We start from the raw sequence: 16,780 nt of genomic DNA on the forward strand, positions 1-16,780 counted from the left end.
GCGCTGAGCGTGAAAGTTAACTTTTTTTTTAGTCAACCGACCACGAAGTGGGAAAATTACCATTTTCAGGATTATTTCCTCCGGCATTGCAAGTCTTGAAAAAGCGTCCTCTTTTCAGATTTCCAAAATATGGTAACCCTAGCCATAACAGACTAAGTATTGATCTGGCTCCGGCCCAACGTGAAAAAATCCGGTCAGATATATCCAACCCTACTCTAGTCCAGTCCCCGATCTAGCGACTATGCGGCATGAAATTGCGCACTTGAACCACGCAAATGTTACACAAATTATATTGACCGCGACTCTGGTGTAAACTAAGGCTACCATACGTCCTCTTTTTCTGAAAGTGTCCTCTGAGGAAGCCCAAATGTCCTCTTTTTTGAGAATTTTGGTTAAATATATGGTAAAATAGATTTAGATACAGTAAATCAGCACTGAAGTAACGCTCCGGTGGGTATTTAGCTGGGCCGAAAAGTTGCCCCTTTTTTAGTCAACCACCTGATAATGCGAAAGAAAAACTGCATTTTGGGCGCTGAGCGTGAAAGTTAACTTTCTTTTAGTCAACCGACCACGAAGTGGCAAAAATTTGCCATTTTTTCAGGATTTTCCGGAAGTCTGAAAATTTTGAAAAAGTCCTCTATTCAGATTTCCAAAATATGGTAACACTAGTGTAAACGTATTGGTCGATCCATATATATTTCGTGCAAAGCTTCTGAACTCTTCGTGAAAATTAGATTTACTGAAGTACTGAAAGTTGAGGAAACGGCTCGAGTACTTCGAAATCCTCAAGTCCTGTCTCTTCGCCGGGAGTGCCAACAAATTTGCAAAGAACATTCTTTATTCTGCTGAAATAATACAATCCAACTGCTGATGATACAAACGGCTACTTCACGAAACATATACTGCCCATAAGTACGACAGCATGCTATTCTAAATTGGTATATCAAGCTAAACTAAAAATATGTGAGCGCCAATTCATTCCTTCGCCAAAATGGGGTGGCTTCGGAACTATTTAGTGGTTAAAGGGCCTTACGGACTTCAGCAACTTGCAATATTTTGACTTTCATGTACTTAGATTTCGATATGTACTGGTGCAGCGCAGCAAGTCCGCAACATATATGACATTGCGCCTTACGGCGGAACTCTGATTGTTACTACAAGCAAAACTAAACTGACATATTGGTTTGATATATTTCTGGCGATAGAAGTCATATGCAAACAGAAGCAGTAAAGAAAATAACGTTATTCACAAAATAGTTATAGATAGGTGTGAATATGCACAAAAAATCAACAGTTTATAAAATTTCTGAAAAGTCTGTAGTTTAAGCAATACACTAGTTGCACCAAATCATGTCAATAAGGGGGCCGCTGGTATAAGTGTACATTTTCCGGTGACCGAGTGAATCTTTGACCATATCCTTAGTAGAAAATAATGATTCACCAAAATTGAAAAGATTGAAGTCCAAGGACAGAACTCGGTTGGCATTGACACTATTCTTCATGAAGACTGAACCGGTGGTGCCTCTAGACCACCCACCGTCAGTTATTTCAGTGGGACTATCACAGGTTGATAACCACCATAATATACCGATGATCACACTTGCTGCAGTCACAAAATTGTGCATACAGCATGTATAGTAAATATATTCAATTCTGTCGCTTAAAAATCAACCTGCAAAGAAGACAGTGGACGAAATTTTGCACAGGCTGTTTCATGCGTTACAACTTTGAAGCATTTGTAACAAAGTAAAAAGTAGAATGGAATACGGATGAGCGACTTCTTGGCGAGCCCGCGATTCGATAAGGATAGTTCAAATTATTTTATGAGAGTCAAGAAAGACCGTCCCTTCAGTTATAATTCAATATCGGTCAGTCACTAATGGACGGGGCATTTCGTGGAATAGGCAGAATTTTAATTACACTGACAAAAGTCCTTTTACCGAAACTTCGGAAAAAATGAATAAATCCTTTCAAGTTCATAATGGAGTGTAAGCTGAAGCTTAGGTAAACGTACACTTCAGGTATATCTTGTAAGTGATACATTTTTATAATTCCTCTACTGTATGCAAATTGTGTACATTCTTACAGAAAAAAATAATGTTATAATCTAAAATGGATATTATATTCACCGCTGAGATCAACTGAAATAACCCATTGTGTCAGTTTTAAAATTTTTCAATCCCATTGAAACGCCTGCTTTTGTCTATATAGCAGCCTTCGTTGAAATGCAAGCCATGTGCAGCAGATGTGACTTAATAAGACACATACAAGATTGTCAACAGCGACAACACGGCCATAGAGCACTACACTGCAGTGAATCGCCATATGGGGCACTGAGAGTCACAAGACTATTTATGAAAAGTAGTTACAACATCGACAAAGGCTAATAGATATAGTTAGAAAAACTGCACATTGATAAATAATAGGCAAACGCATACAAAGTGAGCTTGACTCTGGCCAGTGCTGTGTTTCCTCGTTGATTAGGTAAGGCGCTCGATTATCAGCCTACAGAGGGTAACATTCCGGTAAATCAAATGCAAGAAATCATGATTTTAAACACTGTTGCTCGGGCATATCGGCGAATCCGCCTGTCCCAAGTTAGCCCAATGTTCACCGTACAAGACAGTGTTCAAACAAAAGAGCAGAAATCCACAAGGCAGGTGCACTTGAGGCGTGTTAAGGTTCAGGATGTAAGGTTCATGGCAGGGACCCGCATTCGCCACGCCTAATAATCTTCAATTATCCAGCTGTTATAATTGAAAAAACTCAGTTGCCAAATCAGAAGGACAAATAGTACTTCATGGCAGGTGCAATGAGCTGAAAAGTCCACCTCGGAAAGAAGATCTCTACTTGTAATCTCAAAGTAAAGACCCTAGGTGCATCCGAGTGATTGTGCCAGGGCTTAAGCAAACACATGAAACACCTCGGGCTTGTAATGAGCATTTTGCCAGGGTCTGGGTATATACCGTACCGTGTAAGAGCAAGCACAAACCGATTTTATTGTTGAAGATAGGTGGACAACTAGACATTCACAGGCCAATCCGTAAACTAACCAAGACGCACAACTTTCGAAAACGTCTTCTATCATCTTCTACACAGTGATGGGAGTGTGCAGCGCGTAGCGTGCGCGACATAGATTCTTAGCGGAAGCTGTGCGGGAAATTTGGACGTCGTACGCCTAACTGCGGGGAACAAAATTTTGGCAAGCAGGCATCGACAGGTAAATATTGTATCTAGTAATACGGGAAGGTGGCCTGCATTTGGTGATTTGAGCAAAACTGGACCGAATTGTTAAAGAACCACAGACGTGCACGATTTCAAATTTGACCCTAATAGAAAGTAGCAAAGTCTCATGTTTTACCGATCTCTTGCACAACGGGCCCAGCGGCGATAACGTTTGTGGCGCAGTCGGTAAAATTTGAAGATAGCAACTTTTTCCACATCAATATCAAGTCGTCGCTGGACAGTTTGTGTAAAGTCATTATCTCGCGGTAAATGCAAATGTCCTTCGGCCTGTTCACGCCCCAGCTCTTGAAGCCTTTGTGATTTTGCGGCTTCATGTTTAGCTTGCGTAGGCACACGCCGAGGAAAGCGTCGTCGATAGGTATGATAGGAGTCACTTTCGACACCTGGAGAAGGGAGATCAAGCGTTTTGGGTCTCTGATTATAACATTGGGTTACCATATTTTCGGACACTCTTTAGCGCCTGCTAGCGGGGTTGTAAATGAATTATGAATACATATGACGTCACACTAGTAATGTTTTCCCTATTGATTGTATACAAGAGTGGATTTTTAACAGAGGTTGTGAATTAACTACACTATTGCGACATCTCTATAATTAGAGCTCGGGAGATTGCTAGGTCCGGTACTCTGATTTGGTCTGCAAAAGATTTCTTAACGGGCTGGACAAAATTGTCTGGCCTGCCGGCCTTGTGCCTGCTATACTGTTCGGTCTGTGATATGAGGTTGTGTGTTGTAGCTGAAACACCATTATGCCAACTCCCGCCAAAATAAAACACTGGTCTGGGGCCCACCATAGCGTGATCGATGCAACATCTGTGGGCTTGCTATATGCATCTGGTTTCTACGAGCCTCTTGTTGTCATATTGTTTGAATTAACTCTTGTCAATAAGATTTGTTCTTCTACCTCAGGGGTGGGCAAACTTTTGAGCTCACGGGCCGCATTCAACATCTGACTCCATTCGCGGGCCGCACTATATAAAATTGGGATTATAAACCAAAACGCAATATTGGTATTTGATTACAATGCTAACAGCATCATAACCATGTTAGCTTCAAACACGCTTCTACTATGTGTAGATAAATATGACACACGCGAATACTTTTTTGGCAGCACATCACTGAAATAATTAGAACTGGAGGGGCCAATCTGAAATCTCACTCATGATCCGAATTATGTCAATCTCGTTTAGGATTTCTGTGATGTTTAGCAGTTGAAACCATCGGGCTGTCGCGCCAGAAATTATTCATAAAAAATAATATAGGCAGTATGTACCTTAGAACAGTGGTTCTCATACTTTTCAAGACACGCCCCACCCTTATGACGGTGACAGATTTTGCGCCACCCTAATCGTCATATCACAAAACGCAACCAGGATGCAAACAAACCCAACGGATAGTTTGATGACATGGAAGGTAACGACTGTGGATGAGAGATTTTGAAATATGAAATTCAAACTAAATACAGAGCAAGAAATATGAATTGGATGTGAATCGCGCTAAGCGCGAGATTTTTTCTCATTTGCGCTCAGCGTCGCGCGCTCCCATTCAGATGTTTTCACGCCCCCAAGGGGGAGAGAACCACTGTCTTAGACTTATCATGGTGAAATATACTAGGAAATAGTTCAATCAAGTCCCTTCATTAATTCGATTTTTAGTACGCATTTGATCAATATTTAAAATAAGTTTCTTTAGACTCTCGCGGGCCGCACAGAATGATGTTGCGGGCCGCATGCGGCCCGCGGGCCGTAGTTTGCCCACCCCTGTTCTACCTATTACTAGAAAAGTTGATCCTCAGCCTACGTGATCAAAGTTAACGGTAGAGCTGGCGGAGGTGATGACTTCGAAAATGCAGGGAACGTAATCTAATCGTACATCGCTAAGTCACGATCGTGTCACACAGACAAGACTTTTTATGAGCCTAAATGCCGGTCCGCATCAGCAGGTTGCACATCCGGTGGTTTCCAACCTTTTCAAGGTTACCACTCTATTTCCAGTTTGAAAATGTTCCGTGGCCCACCCCAAGGTTTGGCAAGCCGATTTCTAGAAAAAAAGACTAGCACCTTTGCCCAGACTTACTCACGGCCTACATTGAAGCTGATTAAGAACAACATCTTTGCGATCCCAAGAAATGGGCAAACGACCCCCGGCTTCAGAACCACTATCTTCGACTGAAGCATCCAAACAGCCTTACTGACAGTTCTCATACAACTGCGAATACAACTAGTCCTATTAGAGTAAACAATGGTTAATTTAATTTATTTTTATTGTAGTGTTTGCGATAAAAGGGGAACCGATATTTATATCAATATATGTGACACTAAATCGAGCGCAGCATGAAGAAAAATGTCAAGTTGCATAAATCTTCCCAAAAATAAGATATTGTTTATGTCGATTTCGAAAAAAATATGACTTAGCTCCCATCAAGGCTTCAAAACTCAGGACATTTAGGCATATTTAAGAAATTCCTCCTGGACGCAGTTCAAACAGTGAAATTCCAGACATGTCCAGGAAATTCCGGAAGTATGGCAACACCATGTTAACAGCACATTAGTGTTGAACAACAATATCGACTACTGTTACTGTTATGTAAGAAATGTAGAAGAATAGGTTCAGCAGAACGTTATCGAACTAATCGTAACAATAAAATTTCAGATGTGCGACATCAAACAATCATTGTTAAACTGTGCCATTGTAGGATGACGCTAGCTGTGCTAGTGTGCGTATATAAATTTAGATGCAATGCTTCAACACTACAAAGTTTAGTGCCTACTCTTTTAACACATAGCTGTAAGCTGAACATAATTGCCGGATGAAGATCTAGCTTTCTCACATGGGTCTGTTCAACCACACGACGAATTTTTGAATGAAGGCCTTTGCAAAGTAGTGCATAGCTAACAAAGCAGATTAGGTAATCACATTATAATTGCTATGATCAACCAGTAAAATATCGGACTGGATTCTCAAGTTTCTCTTACACATGGATTTATTTGAAATAGAAACACACATTGCAATTTGGCATACACAAATATATAGCCTACTGGATGGAATTTTGCACTAGTTCTGTTGTCCTGGGTCATGAAGGATCAAAGCATAAGCTATTGAGACGAAGTTAATCGTGAGTAATAATTATCCTTTATGTTAACAGGAATCACTAGCTGTATTGATAGTTGAGATTAAATTGTTCAAAATTGACATGAACACTACCATACTCCACATCAATCAAAAGTCATGTTTTATTCAGCGAAGAATTTGACGGAAATGAGCAGAAGGCTTGTAGCAGTCAATGAGATTGCTGCAATTAGGAAACTCGTGGCAATGCATTGGCTATCACACATTGTAATAAGCAACAACTGCAGTGTCGCGGTAATCTTACTACTAACAACCATTCAGTCATCACATTGAACTGGCTGTCAACCCATAAATTCATTCTCCAATGAAAATAGATGATACATAAGTGACACGACAGTTGTTACAACATAAAAAAAGACCTACCAAGCAAATTATTGCATCAAACCAGAAAGGAGATGCTTGGGTTAAAACTGATCTCAATGTCTAAATGTAGGTAGGCTACTCCCTATCAATGGTTGAGTTCACGAAAGAGGTAATAAAAGCTCCAGGGGGTGAATAATTCATGAGGAGTGGTAGAATGTGTGAACATCCATCCGTGAACGCCACCGACATTGCTGAGTTACGTTACCATTTACCAATGTTGACACACAAGCAGTTGTAATTGATAAGCCGATCACAAACACACCTTCGAAGTTCTTATCAAGACAGTAAACACCGCACTTTCTTCAAGATCTATTGATAAATCCCAATGGAACCCAAAGGATTGGGCAATTGTGTGATAAAACGACGAAACTGAGAATCGATGTCTTACCTCAAAGATTTTCTTTGCCACAACAGACGACATGAGGAACCCGCCGCCAGACACGTACGGAGGGTAATATTTCTCGGGCCAAAGTTTACTCGGCACGTAATACTTGCTTTTGGGATCCTTGATGCGCGGGGAAGGGTATAAAACGCTGCCCGTGAAGAGATTTTTGCCTTTATCAGGCGGCAATGACAGCAGGTAATCGACAATATTTTGCAGATTGACAAAAACATCATCGTCCCCCTGAACGAATAGGCAATTTTCACTATTTAGTAAAATTTCGCTTCCAAGAGTTGCATACGTCGGATACATTTGAGAGTCTGTGGTGTTGAGTATATTTCTATTCGCCACCACTTACATATAATAACAGATTTACTCGAAGAGTGAGAGGTGTCAAGCTCATCAATCGCAGTGGACTGATGCTTGAATATTGTCTGTGGGGATTTGCCTTTTAATCACGCACACCTTATACAACATTATTTCTGAGGAGTAACACCACGCATGTAAATAACTCGTAAGGGGTACACATTGGAAAAAACTTTGAGAACCCCTGTACTGTAAAGTGTCATGAAATGAATTTTGAAGTTGTATGCTATGAAAAAAAAGTCATTAGCCAACACAGCTTGCGGTCACACTTTGTCCTTTTATTGACGGCCATACGACTGACCAGACCAGTCTGTCACTCCATCTACACAAAAAGCTGCATATTAATTTCATACTGTAAGTCTGTATATCGGCAACGCCATAATATGTTCTTATGCCTTACCGGATCTTCCACATCTATACAATATAATCCAAACAATTTAGCCTTATATCCATACCCAACAAGAAACAATAAGCGAGTCAACATCCTGGTCTATTGTGTGTGATAGCTATCAAGGAACAAACAATCTCACTGAATTTTCCACGTAGCAGGACAGCCATAAAAAACAGATCAATCTAATTTTTGTTATGTTAAGCTATTTCCATTCCTTTATTAGATGAAGTGCCATATGTCAAGTGGAGGGCCTTGCATCAGTTTCATCACGAACGTAACAGTATGGGTGGCTTACAACGTTAACCATGTTGTATTGTAAAGGCAGGAAATTTAGGTACAGAACGCTCTAAATTTACAATCTCACCTTAAAAATATACTTGGCTTGTGGGCAATATAATGTCAACCACCGCATAAACATAATATCTTTAATAGTCAGGTTGCGAAAGGAGTCCTGAAAATCTCCCTGAATAATGTCGTGGTACTCCCGATGTTCTACTTCCAGAAGAGCTTCTTTTTTGGGGTCATTGTGCTTGGCGAGAAGAAATATCCTGCAATGCAATAGCATAATTTACTAACTAACTCCAACAGCTCATCAGAGCATAAGCAATAAGCATAGGCCTGCCCTAAGAGTATTGATATGGATGCAATTTTGACAGACATAATAGTTATTCCTGTTCATCGAAAATGGGATAATATTCATGCCCGTAACCACCAGACATGGTACAATTACTGACCTGTATCAATGCAATTGGAAACAATTAGGCCTACTGTATTTCTGAAGGGCTTCATTGCAATAACAGCAAAATATAATCCCGACTAGATGGAAAACGTAATCACGATTTGTGACGATTACACGATATTAATTCCTAGAAATTGAGCATGAAACAAATTTGAAAACATTATTAGTACTCTACCAACTGAGAGGAGGCTGGATCATAATATAACACATTTTTGAAAATAGTAATAACATTTGCATTGCGTCGCAACACATCTATTGAACAACTTCAGAATTTGTTGCACCAACAACAAATTTTCGTTCTCGCTACTTTATATCATAAGTTGATATATAAGCAGATGAAAGACGATTTATTCCCCTTTATTCCCCCATTGTAGGATTATTGGAGTATGAGACGAAATGACATTAAATTCTGCCATAACCATCAATGCTAACACATAACATATCATAACACAATCCACACAATATGGATATGAGTTGCCATTACGAATAATGTTGAAGAAAAGACTATTTATATTTATGACTTGGGCTATATCAGCACCCTTTCTGTAGAGTAGGGGCATTTGTACGGGTTGCACGTTACTCGTCTCAGAGAAGGAACGCTCAAGCTGATTGTACCTTGCAAGTAAGCATAATCCAACATCAGTTTGAGTAATGGCGACAGTGTCGTGACTGGCGACATCAACAATTCAAAAAGATTTCAATCCTAGCTAGGTGGTGCTTGTCATGCTCCTTTTATGAGCTAGCAGGAGCTGTTGGTGACCAGAAATATGGTAAAGCAGTAGTTTTCTCAATCATACCAGCCCAACAAAGATCGAATGCCGACAGACAAAAATTTGTCATAAAGCTAGAGGCGATTTGCAGGACTTAGGTCATGTGATTGGTTGCCAATAGCAATGATATGATGGTTAGCAAGCTACTCTTTTTTGTGTCTGTGCAGTGTGCATGCATATGCTATGTTTCTTATGCTTCAATCTTCATTCAACCCCATGTCTGGTCACTCATCACACTCAGTAATTAGTTGTTTCCGAAGGAAGCATATTATATTGACAATATAACGTTTAGGTGTTGCCAAAAAGACAAGAGAAAAGAATGTAAAAGTCAATGGCCTCATTTTTACTGTTGGCACTATACCGGTACCGGTAGGTCACAATTCATATGTTAGTTATATATAACTTAGTATTGCTGCTATTTATCATGCCCGCAACCATGTAGTACAAAGTCATATCGATACTCAGAATATCTATATAGTGCCTCAAAAATTTAACAAATCAAAACTATCTATAATGTTTGCATAAAAGAAACTGTAAACTCAACCATAGAGCAATTTATGTTATGAGTACTTCCACAGTCTAATCCAGCGGTTCTCAACCGGGGGTCCGCGGACCCCTGGGGGTCCGCGAAGCATTTTCAGGGTGTCCGCGAAGCCTCAAAATATTTGACAACCTAATTTGTATTTTTTTTTTCAATTAGGAAAATCACGAGGCAGTTTCGCTTTAGTACTGGTAAAACTCCAGAGCTCACATCAACAGAATGGCCATCTGAGAGGAAATATCCTACTGTGCAGAGTCATAATAATTTTTAAATTGCCAATAGCCTACTGATACAAACATTTTGCTGTTTAGAGATGTTTTGTTGGAGCTGTGGGAAAAAAGCTGGATGAGTGCGGTCAATCATGGTGACTTTGAAATGTCTACAAAAATCCAATTTCTCCTGTGATATAAGCCTACACAACGATATTTCCATAATAACTTCAAGATTAGCTGCTGGTCAGGGGTGGCCAACCATTTTGGCCAAAGGGCGGCATGAGATTTACGAACCATTGCGTGGGCCACTTGAATGTTGATGACCTTTACCCGATTGGGTAATGGTGAAAACGATACTTTTATTAATGCGCATCAAAATCAATACAAATTATGACATGAAGAAGACTTATAGTTGGTATCTATGAACTAGGCACGCGCAGCGCGAAAACTTTTCAATGTTAATGAATGAATTCGGTCAACAATATAGTGTTACTTGCATAAATTTTGGGTCGCCTCTGCATACTGCTGGGCTCATTTGGCAAGGTCAACGATTATTCGGCACTTCGACTTTTCAATATTGAAGATTTCGGTGAATACGCGGAATATTCTAGTTTATGGTCACATACGAGGATCTAAGAAAAATGTGGCTGGCCTTGAATACACCAATACGTCGAAACTTATATTTTAGTCATCAACATCCCCGATTTTGCGGTCAGGCTAATCTAATTTTTATTGGCCTTGCACGTTCACAATAAATTACTCGGGTAATTTGCTTTTGATAATAAAACTAGTTTCGATAATTGGCCCGCGGGCCACGGGTTGGTTGCCCCTGTGATAGATAGAAAGGACCAGGCTTGACGTAATATGTTCATTAAAAAAATTTGTCGGTCAATTTTAGTGCCATTTTTGTTGCGATCATACTCAAATGTGTCGTCGGAAGCGTTACGCGGTATTATTACTTTCGTCGACACCTATATTTGTGTAAATGGGTTTTCGACACATGTTCAAATCAAATTGAGGCGCGGATTTTCAATACATGACCACGAATTTCAAGAAATGCAGTTGCAGAATTCTCTCTGAAATAATAGAAGTCAACCAAATTCCTACACAAATAGTATGATGTAATTTTCAAGAAAAGTCATTTTGTTGCTGTTTATCACTCGCCTACAGTTATCATTTGCATAAGACAGATGACGATTGCACGATAATTAAACTAAATATGAACTAAAACTTCCTGGGGGTCCGCGGGGATCCGTGACGGTCCGAAAGGGGTCCGCGAAGACAAAAAGGTTGAGAACCACTGGTCTAATCCCTTACAGCAGGCCTACATATATTGGAATATCTCCGGCAATAGTGCCTTTCAAAATCAATGAAGCGATGCACTAATCTGAATGAAAATGTTAAACCTCATGCAAGTGGAGTGGTATTTTAATGGGTTTGCTGAGATAGAATATCATGGTACTAGAACTCCTTGACAGCCATGATAAGGCATTTGCATCAGAGATTTCTTGATAGTGCCCAAACAAGTGTAATTACTTCTATACGATTGTAACATCGTGCAGTTTATCCAATTGATATCAGGTCACCATCTGAACAAATGCATACATAAAGCTGTGCATCCGTTCTCTGCCTCGTCTGAGACAGTGTCAAATAATCATGTTTCTTCTGTTAAAACATGTTCTTCGTACCGTATTGGTTTTTGGCTCATTTTGAAACAAAATATACATGCTCCATGTGTCACCACTAGACTCACTAGACTGGTGAGTTTGAATCACAAGTCTGGAACTCTGAATCAGTGACTTTATGCCCATGACACTCCGTAAGAGATTTTGGGATACTTACAGAACATTAACTGTCGCTTAGATTATATTCCACTATGAACTGAACATTAGTTACATTAATTAGCCTGTGATTTAATAGCAGGAAATTACTGTAACTTGACCAATATTGGCTCAAAAATTATAACGATACCGGTACGCCTATCATGTAGCGATTTTCCATGAAGGTAGTTTTCAAACAGGATATGATGGCTATGAAGAAATCAACTGTCCCAGGAATATGACTTGTGTCAATGCAAATTCCAAGTAATGGATTACTACACCACAATAGTGTATACGGTAGGTCAGTTTAGGCCTACAAAATATGCAGTTTTACCTTCTCATAACCAAGCCTTTGAATAAAGTTTCGTTGCCCCAAGTAACACGGATAGCTTTTCTCCTGTCAAATTGAGCGGTGGTAGACTTGACAACAATCAGCAAAAACACCGGGAGCGGTTGGCCTCGTTCATCATTGCACATGTTGGCCTCGTTGTACAAAAACGGGTAGTATTTTTTCTGCAATAAAAATCCCAATTGAAGCGGTCTGAATGACTCCGAACATTTTGACCAATCAAATCCATCATCAAAGTTATTGAATTGAATGAAATGTGACGGCTACTCGCAGTGCTTTAGAGAGATCTCCCCCTACGGTACTTCATCGCGTACTTTAGCCTATATGTTAGAATTTCTATATTTTTGAATTACTGTATCCCAGGAATACAACATCTCCCATGGTGCAAGCTTTCTGGAAATCAATATCTGTCAAACTTTCCAGTGTACCCTGATCACTGACTGACCCATTGATTGGTATCTTGACCCTTCTGGCTGCATATGAAGCATAAGCATTACAAAATGACTATTTTTGAAGCAAGAGATTTTTCAGACTTGAATGTTTTCATGGAACTATGATGATAACATGGAGCACCACCAAATGGCAAATGATTGACCCTCAGTAAACAGTGTGACGCAGACTTTACTTTGGTCTTTAGTCCCATCATAACTGGGATTGGGAAAAATAGAGCACTGAGTCAAGTATTGGGCTTGAGTCGACTATCGTCCATTAGTACAATTGATTAAAATATGAATGCGGTAAGAAATTCAAATATGAGCCATCATGCAGGCACGAAGAATAATACACTGCTACATCAAAAGTAATGTTGTATCTCTTGACCAACTATTCATAGTAAATTGAGAAATGCGGTGGGATGATCACTATTTAGCCCAGCGCTAATCCTAACAATTAATAAAATTCCCGAAATCAACAGAAAAGTTGACAGAATACACTCAGCTTTATTCCAACACACATTCAATGAAATTAATCTAATAAAAAGTTACCTGAGAATATTCCAAAGGCGGTTCGTCATCGACAGGCTTTTCTGGGGCTTTTTCTGTCTTATCACCACCTGGGTCGGACTTGCGGGTCAGCTTCAACTTTTCCTGCTCGACCAGCTGTTCCTGTAGTATCCGGACGGTGTCTGTAAGCTCTCGATACCGCACAACGAAGTAGAACATGTTGGCACTCAGCAGAATTCCTATCAGAATTTTCAACGCCGAGAACAAGTTGAAATCTGCAGTCCTCATATTAGACATCTCGTTCATGAGCAAGCCAGTCCAAACGAAGACAGGCCAGTCTACATCAGCAGAGCAAGGACAGATCAATACCTGGACAGTGGACACTTCAGCAGCGCATTATTGTCTACATAACCAAAAATCTACAAATATGTTTGTAAAAAATGGCAGTGTGAGAAATAGCGGCAGCAAAACAACTGATTCAGAGGGCCACACACTGTAGTGGCAACAATACCAGCATTAGAAATACAATCAATTGTGACCATTAAACACAGAATCTTCTTGATAAGAACATCACGACTGTCGTTGATGCCCACCTTCTACCTTATTGAATTCCATAAAAGCTCAGTTAAACTTACTTGTTATCCTACCGAAGGCAATAAGTTGCACAAATTTATTTTGATTCACATGCCCTATTGCTTTTTACTTTGAGCACTCACAATAAATGCAAAAGTAGTAGAAATTACATGATGGGAAAAAACTTGCTGGTGGAGTGCATACAATTTGAGCAACTCTCACAGCTCACTACACTGCTTAATTTGGCAAGAATGTATATGAAGAAAATTGAGCGCCAAGATAAGTTGAAGTTTCACACAAGAAATCAACAAAGCAATTGATCCCAAATTAATAATTCTGTTTGCTCTTGATTCTGACATATTCGTACCCATAATCGATTGGTGCAGTCAAACTTTGCTATGCAATCATTTAATCGTTGCAACATCACCTTCATTTCTCTAATACGACTTTTGTCAGAGAAATACGATAAAAAAATCGGGTTGGGATTGCCAGATAGCACGTATGTCGCTTCAGTTCTGAAGATCCCACCGCCATATTGTGGCGTCATCGCTGACACAGATCAGTATATTGCCCTCCTTCGAAAAAGCCGTTTGCCGGATAGAGCTGACACACCTTGCGTTAATCAGCGGGATACACTTGGTCTTGGAGGAATCGATCTTATCGAGATCCCACAAAAACACTCTGCCATACTGGTTCCCGAGAGCCAAGTACTTTTGTTTCATATCCATGGAGAAGCGCATGTACCATATCTCGCAATGTTGATACTGCAGCCGGCTCAGAATCGTAACGTTAGTTTTCTCCAAAGGTTTGAGAGACTCAATGTCAGACTCGACGAATCCCGGCTTCCAACATACCAAGTGATTCTCGCAGGATTTTGACAGGAGAAAATCCCCGTACCACTTCACGCAGTCGACATAATTGCGGTGGATATCCCGGGTGGTAAAATACGGGTAATGTTCATGAATCGTGGGAAATGGCTTCTTGCATTTCATGGAGTCGTACTTCTCAGAGGCCTCTATAGCGAGCTTGATAATTTCCTGGTCAAGCCGCCAGATTTTCAGGGAATGATCCATCCCGCAAGAAACTATCTTGGATCCGGTGATGTCAAAATCACAACTCAGCACCTCATCGCGGTGACCTTCCACCCCGCCAAATATACAGATCAACGTATCGGTTTTGACATTCCACATACGGAGAGAGTGATCTTTAGAGGCGCTAAGCAGGATATTCAGCCGGGTCGGATGAAACTTCAATTCATTCACAGCATCGCCGTGACCATGATAATGCTTGGCACATTGTTTCGTGGCAATATTTATCACTCGCACCACTCCGCGATATCCAGCAAATGCCAGTAACGGATGGCCTGTGGTGCTGTCAACACTCCACGCGCAAGTGTAGAAATTTTCATCCTGATCTGGGTCTTCGTAAGCTTGAACGAGTCTTATATATCCATTCTCACAGCATTCATAAATAGTCACACGGTTGCTTCCGACGGTAGCAAATATCTGAGGCTCATTCGTACTGATGAAATGGTTAAAACTGACGCCAAACAGAGGTTTGCCATGGTCTTCTTTCAATGAATTTACACATCGGAACAGTGTCTTCACATTCGGCTTCTTTACCTGTTTTCCACGGCCGCGAACGCGCTTATTTGAGTTGCGCTGAGTGGGTTTATCGTATTCCGTATTTTCCCAGTCTTCGAATTCGTCATCAAAATCATCCATGTCCACAGACACTTTATCCTTGGTTTTCTCCATCAAAATGCCAGATATCTGAGAGATATGACTGTTTACAAAGAACTTGAGTCAAGAAGTGTTGAATCGCGATTTACCTTGCTCCTTGCTATCTATATAATCTCTATCGCAGTCTGCCTTATCGCCAGGAAAACCCCAAGCTTAAAAACGAGAGTATGTACTATAAAGGACACTGAGATAGCGATCAGGTTACAAATGTAAAAACACTGTGATTTGGTTCTGAAAGTTGAATATTTCGAATTTTCGACGAAAATCGGTGACCGGGTGAATCATGAAAGTATATTCGGGTGTCATTGCAGTCTGTCCTTTAGATCAGTGGTTCCTAAAGTGGGCGCCAGCGAGCGAGAAGGGCGATTGGGGTTTATTGTTTATATAGCTCAGTGATTGGGGTGCACTGGCTACAAATTGGGCGGTAGGGAGCGCTGAGAGCACATACGGGTGCCGGGTGGTGGGAGTTTGGAGGGCAACTGCTTCGTAGTGAATACTAGCCAACCTTCAGGATTACCGGACAAGGACCTAACATCGACCTCGCCCTCCGCCACATGCCACCTCATTTGTCGCTTGCGTCTTATATTCTCTGCATGTCTCTTCCGCGCTTTACTTCGCCTAGGTTAAGGTGAGTGTCTGATTTTTTAAGGCTACTCCTAGTTATTTCGACACCTTCCTATCTTTTCATTGTATCGTAGTCTCGTGATGTTTTGAAATGATTGATTGACTGATTGATTGATTGATAGTGCTGAAACGATTGATGAATAAAACAGCGAAATTTGCAGTCAAAACTGCAAAATCCATTATGTCAAGGCAATTTTTGGTCGATCGTAATCTAGCATTCTAGCCGCACAGCGAGTGTTCAAATTAGGAAGAAGCGGTCCTTGACGTTTTAGCTTCAGACCGTTGAGCTTCATCCACCATTGAAGCTGTAGGGGCAAAATGCATAAAATTTATTCCCCTTTTTAAATATTGCAGTTGAGCTTCTCGGTATGCACGGTGTCGTTACAGACAGGTGTTCTAGTTAATAATAGCTCTTTTGTTAGAAACACATGCACGCAGAAGTTTAAAATTACGAAGTAAAATTAAACGTAAATGACATTTTACGAGATATTATTGTTTCACGTAAGAATCATCGCGTTAATAGGAAATGCTGCTACTGATACAACTCCGTATTGCTTTTTGCCTCAACTACGGGCCTTATAATGTGGAGCAGA

At 40.5% G+C, this 16,780-nt stretch overlaps 2 protein-coding genes across 2 annotated transcripts; both read right to left on the reverse strand.

Moving 5' to 3' along the window:
- Positions 1–3,259: 3,259 nt before the first annotated feature.
- On the reverse strand, positions 3,260–13,554 carry LOC145446321 (beta-1,3-galactosyltransferase 1-like). The gene is made up of 5 exons (XM_080324580.1): positions 13,291–13,554; positions 12,293–12,471; positions 8,241–8,424; positions 7,126–7,362; positions 3,260–3,629 (listed from the first exon to the last, which is right to left on the reverse strand). Exons 1-5 carry the CDS (start codon positions 13,552–13,554, stop codon positions 3,351–3,353), a joined length of 1,143 nt encoding a protein of 380 aa, XP_080180706.1. The 3' UTR covers positions 3,260–3,350.
- On the reverse strand, positions 13,291–15,811 carry LOC145446320 (polycomb protein eed-like). Its single transcript, XM_080324579.1, has 2 exons — positions 15,653–15,811; positions 13,291–15,591 (listed from the first exon to the last, which is right to left on the reverse strand). Exon 2 carries the CDS (start codon positions 15,576–15,578, stop codon positions 14,331–14,333), a length of 1,248 nt encoding a protein of 415 aa, XP_080180705.1. The 5' UTR covers positions 15,579–15,591; positions 15,653–15,811; the 3' UTR covers positions 13,291–14,330.
- Positions 15,812–16,780: the final 969 nt, after the last annotated feature.

This window comes from Botryllus schlosseri, chromosome 9, assembly GCF_051294905.1.
Source record: "Botryllus schlosseri isolate E-star chromosome 9, Bs_hap1, whole genome shotgun sequence".
NCBI classification, from domain to species: Eukaryota; Metazoa; Chordata; class Ascidiacea; order Stolidobranchia; family Styelidae; genus Botryllus; species Botryllus schlosseri.

Bases quoted from the DNA above. Each gene is read 5' to 3' on its own strand.
- LOC145446321 (XM_080324580.1), bottom strand. From the start codon at position 13,554: ATGAACGAGATGTCTAATATGAGGACTGCAGATTTCAACTTGTTCTCG. The intron at 8,425-12,292 runs GTAAAACTGCAT...ATTGCATTGCAG, and splicing joins AAAGGCTTGGTTATGAGAAG to GATATTTCTTCTCGCCAAGC. The intron at 3,630-7,125 runs GTAAGACATCGA...TCCCTTCTCCAG, and splicing joins TGGCAAAGAAAATCTTTGAG to GTGTCGAAAGTGACTCCTAT.
- LOC145446320 (XM_080324579.1), bottom strand. From the start codon at position 15,578: ATGGAGAAAACCAAGGATAAAGTGTCTGTGGACATGGATGATTTTGAT.